General features: G+C 29.8%; 1 protein-coding gene across 1 annotated transcript; it reads left to right on the plus strand.

The window, feature by feature from the left end:
- The first annotated feature begins 846 nt into the window (after nt 1–846).
- LOC108346011 (probable endo-1,3(4)-beta-glucanase ARB_01444) lies at nt 847–3,136 on the plus strand. Its single transcript, XM_017584924.2, has one exon. It carries the CDS (start codon nt 969–971, stop codon nt 3,018–3,020), a length of 2,052 nt encoding a protein of 683 aa, XP_017440413.2. The 5' UTR covers nt 847–968; the 3' UTR covers nt 3,021–3,136.
- The last annotated feature ends 8,002 nt before the right edge of the window (nt 3,137–11,138 follow it).

An 11,138-nucleotide genomic window follows, 5' to 3' on the forward strand; every position in this document is an offset into this window, starting at 1 on the left:
ATACTTATAATTCTGGGAAGAAAAAGAGCGTCTAGTTGTATATCCTACAATTCAACCCCTTTCCTCGATGTCATAAATCATAATAATTCCTTAACCGCGTCAAGTTCCTTATTATTTCTCTTTCCTTCATAATAGGACAAGACACGCCACATAAATTCTAATTGCACATACGTCATCCCTTCCTTGCACTTTCCTAATGAGAAACCTACCATTTCCTTTCTTCACACTCTAATTCTCTAACCTTCCCACCCCAACATACCCTAATTCCTTCACCTTCAATCACACCATTCAACCTTCATAAATCCTCTCATACCAATCTCATTCAATCATATCCAATCCAATCCAATTCCTCTCTTCCCTATCCTATGCAAAATCATATCCCAATAAAACCATTCTCCTTGTCAAAACCCCTTCTCCAACAACTCATTCAAAATTCCAAAATACCCAACAACTCCACCAATTTAGTGTCACAATAATCACTCTTTGTTGCTTAACCAATTCTCCTTACCAAAATCATATCTTCTCTAGAGCTTGTTCACTTGTAAAAACTCCTTTTTTTCATTTAAGTGAATTTGTTTTATCTTAAAATCATATTTTTATAATAGATTACAATAATATACTATTATACAATTAATCAATTATAAAAAACACCAAACTTTCAAACAAACGCTTACTTATATCAAATTTAAAAATTCAAGTTAAGCTTCCGAATATTGTCCTTATTATAATTTTGCAAGAAGGTTTCTAATAATTAGTTTTTCTTTAAAACTAAAATATTAACAAAATAATATTATATTGCAAGCATAGATTTAGTCAACAACCTAGAAATGTTGAAAAAACTTAGACGCAAGGTTAGCACAGCCTTCACAAGTGGCCCTAAGAAAGGGTCCAAACCCTATAAAAACCCACCACCACCATCACCTGCATCTCCATTACCTCTTCCATTACTGTCAACAAAAACAAAAACAATGTCTCATACTAGAAAACATTCTCCTTTTCTGTTTCCGCATGTTGATTCCTCTGTTGTTCCTGATCCCTCCAATTTGTTCTCCCCTAACCTTCTCTCAAATCCACTCCCCACCAACTCTTTCTTCCAAAACTTTACCCTGAAAAATGGTGATCAACCCGAGTATATTCACCCTTACCTCATCAAACCCTCAAACTTTTCTCTCTCGCTTTCATACCCATCTCGCTTCTTTAACCCCTCCTTCACATACCAGGTCTTCAACCCTGATCTCACCATTTCTTCCTCTCAAAAATCCCACCTTTCCCATTTCAACCACACCATCTCTTCCCACAATGATCTCAGTGTCACTTTGGACATCCCTTCTTCCAATTTGAGGTTTTTCCTTGTTAGGGGCAGCCCCTTTTTGACATTCTCTGTGACTCAACCGACCCCTCTTTCCATCACCACTATCCACGCCATTCTCTCCTTTTCCTCCAGTGATTCCCTAACCAAGCACACTTTTCACCTCAACAATGGCCAGACTTGGATTTTGTATGCTTCTTCGCCGATTAGGTTGAGTCATGGGCTTTCTGAGATCACTTCTGATGCGTTTTCTGGCATAATTAGGATTGCCCTGTTGCCTGATTCTGATTGCAAGCATGAGGCTGTGCTTGACAGGTTCAGTTCCTGTTACCCTGTTAGTGGTGAGGCTGTGTTTTCCAGGCCATTTTGTGTGGAGTATAAGTGGGAGAAGAAAGGGTGGGGTGATTTGTTGATGTTGGCTCACCCTCTCCATCTTCAGCTTTTGGCTGATGGTGGTTGTGAAGATGTTAATGTTTTGAGTGATTTTAAGTATGGGAGCATTGATGGGGACCTTGTTGGGATTGTTGGTGATTCATGGAGTTTGAAAACTGATCCTGTTTCTGTGACTTGGCACTCTATCAGGGGTGTGAGAGAAGAATCCCGGGATGAGATTGTTTCGGCGCTTGTAAATGATGTTGAGGGGCTGAATTCATCCGCAATAACAACGAATTCGTCGTATTTTTATGGGAAACTGATTGCAAGGGCTGCAAGGTTGGCTTTGATAGCTGAAGAGATGTGTTTTCTTGATGTGATTCCTAAGGTTAGGAAGTATTTGAAGGAAACCATTGAGCCGTGGCTGGAGGGGACTTTCAGTGGGAATGGATTCCTGTATGATAGGAAATGGGGTGGGATTGTTACCAAACAAGGGTCCACTGATGCTGGTGCTGATTTTGGGTTTGGAATTTACAATGATCACCATTATCATTTGGGATACTTTGTTTATGGAATTGCAGTGCTTGCAAAGATTGATCCAGTGTGGGGTAGAAAGTATAAGCCTCAAGCCTATTCTCTCATGGCAGATTTTATGACATTGAGCAGAAGATCAAACTCGAACTACACAAGACTAAGGTGTTTTGACCTTTATAAATTACACTCATGGGCTGGAGGGTTAACTGAGTTTGCAGATGGAAGGAATCAGGAGAGTACCAGTGAAGCTGTTAATGCATACTATTCTGCTGCATTGATGGGTCTGGCGTATGGTGACACACATCTTGTTGCAACTGGATCAACGCTCACAGCATTGGAGATTCATGCAGCTCAAATGTGGTGGCATGTGAGACAGGGAGATAATCTCTATGGTGAAGATTTTGAGAGGCAAAACAAGGTAGTTGGTGTTCTGTGGGCTAACAAGAGGGACAGTGGACTATGGTTTGCGCCTCCTGAGTGGAAAGAATGTCGGCTTGGGATTCAACTGTTGCCGTTACTGCCCATTTCTGAAGTGTTGTTTTCCAATGTTGATTTTGCGAAGGATCTTGTGGAGTGGACATTGCCAGCCTTGAACAGGGAAGGTGTTGGAGAAGGATGGAAGGGGTTTGTTTATGCACTGCAGGGAATTTATGACTATGAAGGTGCATTGCAGAGGATAAGAAGCTTAAATGGATTTGATGATGGAAACTCATTGACTAATCTCTTGTGGTGGATTCACAGCAGAAGTGATGAAGAGGAATATGGTCATGGAAAACACTGCTGGTTTGGTCATTACTGCCACTAGTATTGTTTATGATTTTCAGCTATTCAGAAAGAAATTATGATAGTTTCTTACATTGTACATGAATAAATTTCTGTGTATGGTTGATATTTGTTTGTTACAGTTTCTATTTGGTAAAATCTGTGTGTTGTGTGGACTTAGCAATCATTCTCTGCCATCCCTGTCATGAGGACATATGGTTTAAGCTCTTTAGTTTTAGCCTAGCATCTTGCCTTCACTTTTCTATTGTGATGTTTTTTGCATTTCAATTTTGAAAAGTTCAGGAAGCTGTTAGCTGATGAATGCACTCTATAGTCTAAACTCGAATGATGCACAGATACAATCCTACAAGTATCTGATACGTATATAAGATACAACACAATATGCAATGCATATTGCAAAATATTTAACAAATTCTTAAAAACATTAATATTGTGTGAATATAAATTAAAATCAAATACATTCATTTTTATCAAGATAAAGTTATAAATTATTCTTAAAGTATTATTAGGTATATATATATATATATATATATATATATATATATATATATATATATATATATATATATATATATATATATATATATATATATATATATATATATATATATATATATATATAGTCGGACATGTGCACAAATTGAAATTCTGAAGGTTATCAGAAAAGACAATCTGTTTTTAACTGAAATGCATTTGGTTTGGTTTGCTATGAATTTGAGTGTGAATAGGTCTGTTACAAGAAACATTACAGATTTATGCTTAAGATTCATTGTCATGTATAAAATGCAGCTGATTCTATGATGTCTGTTTTCAACAAAGATAACTTAATTATATAACTTTTTGTAACAACAACTTGTCCTCAACATGTTGCTTTTATTCTTTTCATTATCTGTGTATGGAAATGGTGGATAATGTTCTTATCTTTCAAAGCAAAACTATTTGTTTGCACATAATTTTTCATTACATCATTCTGATCTCTTAAGTGTTTATATTACACCACAAAATATAAAATAACATTTAAAAATATATTAAGTGTTTTAATATAATTTAAATAAATTTTAAGTCTTTAATATATGATTCTTTTTTTTATTTTGAATGTATAATATTTTTTAAATTAGTTATCTAATAGATTTCAGTTTCAATTTCTTTTATTACTTTTATCAATTCTTCTATTCAGATATTTTTAATTAAATTTTTATTAAGTTATTTTTGTTATATATATAAATAATACATTTTATTATATGATGAAAAATATGTAGGTTATTATGATAATAAATAAATAATCAAAAGAGAAGTTTAAAAATATTTTAGAGGTTAATTAAAAGATATAACATAAGATTAAGAACAAATTATAAATGAATATTTTGTTTATAGATTAAAATTTTATAATTTATAAAGCACTTAATTTATAAAAATAATTTGTTGGATATTTTAATAAAAATATGTAATAATTAGGGACACCAAATTTATTTAAGTTATTTAAACTTAAAAAAAATGTATGATTGACCTTATTTACATGCACATATAGTTTTTACAAACAATGCTGACCATTTTTTTCCCCCTTTCTACTGATATTTCGAAGGTTACTCCCTACATCACCCTACTATGCACCTCCACATTTTCTTAAAATTTCAAAACTATCTTTAATATTTTAAAAAATCCTACACCCCGACATTTTTTCTTTTACGGATGTCGACATCTATTCAAGAAAAAATTCTTCTACGAATATGTCACCTCTGGTAATGGATGTGGCCATATCCGTTCAAAGTTTAAGTTCTTTTTTATATTTTTTTTAGTTTTTAGTTTATTAATTTATTGTATTTTAAATTAATATATAAATATTTTTTTAAAAAAATTGTTATGTAATTATATATAAATTAATTTTATTTTATTTAATGAAATAATTATTATTAATTTAACCAAATTTTATTATTTTTTAATTGATTATGTTACATCTGTTTAATGTTTTTTTTTTAGTTTTTATTTTATTAATTTATTATATTTTAAATTAATTTATAGAGTATTTAAAATTTTTTGTTTTTTTATAATATATTATGTAACATCCCAAAAAATATAGTCAAAACTATATGTCTAAGAATAATCATATCATAATATTGTAGAACAGTTTCTAGAAATAAAGTTAACTTACAGTTATCCACAAAATAACTACAAATTTAAACTTTACAAAAGTATACCTTAGCTACAAAACTATATACATGATCGAACGGTCTATACATACTATATCTATATGACCGAACAGTCATAGACTACACCATTGGGTCCTCACCGTCCAGTGCTTCCTCCAATGAACACTCGCCTCCCTCTGCTCACACCCACAAGGTGATCATTGCAAATAAAGAGTACCGATCGGACAAACATAACAAGACAGAAAAGAAGGGTAAGCTAGTGTAATTTAATTAATCATATTAATCCTACAAGTAAAACAATTACATAAGCATATAACAGCCAAACATTTAAATCATGCAATGACCGACTACTCAAACAAGCAAGAACTGAACACATTAATTCAGGCAAAGACCGACTACTTGACTTGACCATCCGGATTGTATGAATAAGTAGCTTTGGTCGTTCGTGCACTCGCAGGTGTAGTAACTGGAAACCCATCATGAGCTGCCGCACGAGGTTAGCCTGTTATCCCTCACCTAAGGTGTCCCCCCTTAGACTAGGGTCTCCTGCTATTCTCACGACATGACTTACCCATCTCTATTTGAGACTTGGTAATCATTAGAATGTCAGGATGAACGTCGTGGATTTCGCTGTCCATATTCATACTTTACCACCACCTTGATAACCAATAACTGAGACATTCCTCCTTCGAATTCTCTTTCATACCAGTTGGAACATCATACCATACTTTCAATTTGACACCATTATGATAATGCATACATCAGCCATCAAAGCAATTGGAACAATTAATTACCATAACCCATTGGAATAAATATAAGCCAAATAGAAATAACCAAACACATATGAACAAGACCGAACACTCTGTGAATGTTGGAGACCGATAATTCTATCACTACCTAAAGAAGAGGACCGAACGATCAATAATAGATACAGCTGAAGAGAAGGCCGAGCACTATTACTAACCGACAACTAGAGGATTCCGAGTACTACAACATGACCGAATACTACCACCAGACCAAGTACTAAGTTTAGACCGAATGCTTATGGCTTAGGCCGAACACCTATAGCTTAGGCCAAACACTTAGAGTTGATACCGAATACTAATATAAGACCGATTTCTAAAATATCACCAAACGGTCATTAATAGGTAAGGCCCATGAGAGGTCGAACGCATTTAAGACCAAATACAAGTACGAGATTGAGCACTTAGTACAAGATCGAGCGCTACTAATAGGCCACATACCCCTCTAAGACCGATCGCTACGAAGAGACCACATACCCCACTAGGACCGAACGCTAGATTCAATCGAATACTAGTACAAGACCGATCGGTCATTAACTGAAGCCCCATGGAAAAAGAACTTAGTTAAGACAAAACACAATACAAAACTTAGCACTACTAAGAACGAACGCTAATACAAAACTGAGTACGACTAGGAAATCGACCACCCACCTAACATTGAACACAAATTCCCTAAATTCACCATCATACTTCCTCACAATTCACTCAGCCATTAAACCAAAATTCTACAGAAACCCAAACCTCATAAACATAGCATATAACAGTCCATACAAGGATAACCGAACATTAAATCATTCAATTTCACACACATGTAGAATCATCAACAACCTTTTCATACATCATCAACCAAACAATTAAATTAACTAGTTTCCCTTACCTCTTTGACCGAACCGAAAGCTCAACAACTGCAGAACTCGCTCACCACCAGAAATTCCTAAGAACCTAAAATTCACCGATTGATAAGAATAAACCCACCAAAAGATCATATATATGATCAGAAATGGGAAGAGGAAGTTGATGAACACATGCAACCAGAAACTTGACTTGCATGTGTCAAAAAGTTTTGGAATCTCACAAGAGTTCAAGAAATCGAGACTTAACAACTCTAAACAAGACTTTGATCGGTGGAAAAGATGTTTTTGACTTCAAGATTACCTAAGCTTGGTCTGATTAGAAAGTAGATGAAGTAAGATGAGAGCTTTTTAGAGGGAAGGAGGAGAAAAGAGAAGATCAGAATTTTGGAGAGAGAGGGTGCATGCAAAGAATGGAACGAAATTTGAAACTTTCATTTATATACCAACTCTAAAAACCGAACGGTCCAATCCAATGGATACACCTGTCTTTCTCCAATTTTCTTTATAAATTCCCGATTCTTACATATTATGTAGTAAAATAATTTTATTTTATTTAATGAAATAATTATTATTAATTTAATTAAATTGATTTTTATTTTACTTTAATTACATATTATTATTTAATTGATTATTTAAATATTTTTTATTTAATTAGTTAAATGGATATGTCACGTGGCCACATTCATTAAATGTTTATTTTTTTTTTAGTTTTAATTTATTAATTTATTATATTTTAAATTAGTTTATAGAGTATTTTTTTTTTGTTTTTTATATTTACAAATAAAAAACATTATTAAAATAAAATATAAAATAAAAACAATAAACTAAAATAATAAAAAAAAAAACTAAAAAATGTAACATTTAACGAATGTGAAAATCCATTCATGGATATCAACATTCGAAGGTGATGAGACATTAGTGATGATGGTGGGAGCAACAATATGATATCTTTTTGCATTCCTTGGACGTTATCACCCTGAATCAATTTGAATATGGGAACTTTTTTTTGCACCACCAATATTTTTCTTCTGCACTTTTATAAATACATTTTCTTTTACTTTATTCTTAAAAGTTAACTTTCAGATTTCGTAATCCATGAATTATTTTTCGGCATAAAAAGATTTTTTTTATTGTGCAATTCATAATTCACTTTTAACATTTAGATTACACAATTGGTTTTTTTACTTCTATATTATGTTTTTTCATGAAAGTAATTTTTCCTTACAAAAGATCCTTCCCAATTATACAGCCTCATATACTAAGAGTAGCGACGACAACAAGGAGGTGAGAGAGTGACGACGACATAGGATTTTTTTTTTTTTCTTTCATGGTTTTTCATGTATCTAACTTATTGAAATAATCTAAATTTTTTATGTTTTAAATTTTTAGATTGTGAAATTTGGAAACATACACTCTAAAATACATTTTTGAATCGAAATCCAGAAATGAATTATAGAATTTCAAATTAAGTAATTTGAAATATATTTTTACATCTAGAAATAAACTTTGGATTTTGTTGAGACAAATTAGAATGCATTTCCAGTAATTTGGGGATATATTCAAATTGTATAATTTAGAATACATTTTCAAATTACATAGTAAGTAATTATGTTTTGGATTATACAAATTAAAATATATTTTTAGATTATATAATTTTAAAATATATATTTAAAGAATTTATTTTTAAATTATATAATTTAAAGTTATATTTAATCTGTACAATCTAAAATATATTTTTAGAGTAACTAATTTGAAATATATTTTTATATATAAAAATAAATTCTGGAAATACATATCCATATTCAGTAATTTGGGAATGTATTCAAATTATAATATAAGACTACATTTTCAAATTACATAATATATAGCTATATTATTGTAATGTATTTTTAGATTATGTAATTTAAAAATATATTGGAGTGTACAATTTAAAATATAGTTTTAAAGTAAAAATATACTTTTAAACTATATAATTAATTTGAAAATATATATGGATTGGACAATCTAAAATATATTTTTGAAAATATATATCCAAAAACATATTTTAGATTATTGATGTATGAATTGTATAATTTATAATATATTTTCGAATTGCACAATTTAAAGTATATTTAAATTTTAAATTATATAATTCAAACTAAATTTTTAAATTATATGAAATGGAATATAGATTTCAACTTTTACAATCTGAAATGAATGTTAACCACAGACAATTAGAAACTATAGAAGTGAAAAAAATATGGTGTGAAGAAAGAAGTTGCCTTGCATGTATCTAAGACTTGCTGGGTGCTTAGTTTTTCTATTTTTATTAGACGATGTGATTTAATTGTATAAAGCAAAGCATAAACTTTATCAATTATAGTATAATTGTTTTGATAGTAGAAAGTCTTTGAACTTCCCTAACCACATCTGTAGAGCTGTCAAATGAGCCCCTTTAATAAGATTTGGCCCTAGCCCATGTGGGTTGGGGTCAAAAAAGTCCACAGGGCCAAAATAACTATTTATTAAAAAAGTCCACAGGGCTAAAAACCCCTAAAGCCCTATAGGCCAGGGCCAGCCCATGGGCTTTCCTTTTTACAAAATTTAAGTCCAGAAACATAATATCATCATACAAGTAATCACAAATCATGTGTATTTTTTATCCAGCTTTCATTTTGTCTTTGTTAGTAATAACTTATAACCATAATTGATTCATGTATAATTATATTTTTTTACCAATAAAATTAATTTTCTACTTCATAACTGTTTCTATATTAATTAGTTTAATAATAATGCTTTTATACAATTATTCCTTAATTTCCAAATTTTGTTTTGATAATTTTTTCATCTTAATTTTGGTTTCTTAATTTTGGTTTGTAAATTTGACGGTTTAGAGATATCCACATAAAATAGGTTTAAAAGTTAAAAAAATTGATTTAATTTGTAAAATTTTGATGGACTAACGAATTTATTTATAGATGATAATCTATTTTGTCACTAGGTTAAATCAATATCATTCGATTAAGATTTGTGATCAAAATTACATTATTTTTAATTGGTGTGAACATGTTAAAATTTTGACTTAATAACTTTTTAACTTTTTTAATTTTCCAAATTTAATAAAATTAATATTTATTATTTACAAAGTTATATAATTCTTTTAAAAAAAATTTATGAAACGTATAATTTAGTCATTTACATCAATTTATATATTTTTATGTCTTTTTCATATATTTTATATTATATTCATTTGTCTTTTTTATTAGTTTCTTACTAAGAGACATTGATGTAATTTATTTATTATTATAATTTTTATTTATTTTATATGTTAATAATTAAATACAATAATAATTTTAATTTTAGTATTATAAATTATAATATTATATTTATTTAAAAATATTGTATCTATTATTTAATTATTTTTTATTACAATCGGCTCAATTATGATAAATAATTCAATAAAAACGATCTTTGTTGGATAAAGATAAGTATGATTTTAAAATATTAATTTAATCTAAAAGGTTAGAAAAAAAATATGATTTTATAACCACTGGGATTACATCTAGATCTTGTATACTAACATATATGATATTCATAAGAATTTTGCCTAACAAGGATTTTCACTAAAAAGTTAGTTATTTTATTACGTGAAATTAATTTTAAACTTTACAAAGTTTGTGGTTTAATTTTTTAATGTATATATATCTATACAAAACATTCAACAAAAGAATTTTATATGACAAACTATAAAAAATAAAAATTTTACATCGATATTAAAAATTCATCCAATCAGTAGATTTGAATTTAAAATCTATCCATAATTAATATTTCAAATATTTATATAGATATCAGAATTCGATTATTGAAAAATCAAATTTTCAACTGTGTTACTTTTATAATTTCTTTTTTGAAATTTTTTCATTTTCTTTTAAATAAAAATAATAATAAAAATTTTCTTGTTTAACTTTCCAAAATAATAAAATTATATATTTAAAATATACTTATAATTAAAAAATTATTTTAAATAAGTTTTTATAAAATAAATATTTATACATTTATATTTAATTAAAAAGATATTAAATATCATGTAAATTTTGAAAATTATTGAACTTGTAAAGTAAATAAAAGAAATAACTAAAAAAACATTAAAAGTGAATTAATTTAGTTTGGGGGCTAGCTCCATCCTAACCCTACCCCAACCCACTTTATGTGGGGCTTTAGGGGTTGGGGCTTTTAAAAAGCCCCCTATTAAGGGGGCTAGAAAATTGGGGCTTAATTTTAGAAGGGGTTAGGGTCAACCCATGGGCCAATGGCTCAAATGACACCTCTACACATCTGTTTCTACCATCTTGAGAGA

The sequence above is a fragment of the Vigna angularis genome, chromosome 8 (genome assembly GCF_016808095.1).
Source record: "Vigna angularis cultivar LongXiaoDou No.4 chromosome 8, ASM1680809v1, whole genome shotgun sequence".
Lineage (NCBI taxonomy): Eukaryota > Viridiplantae > Streptophyta > Magnoliopsida > Fabales > Fabaceae > Vigna > Vigna angularis.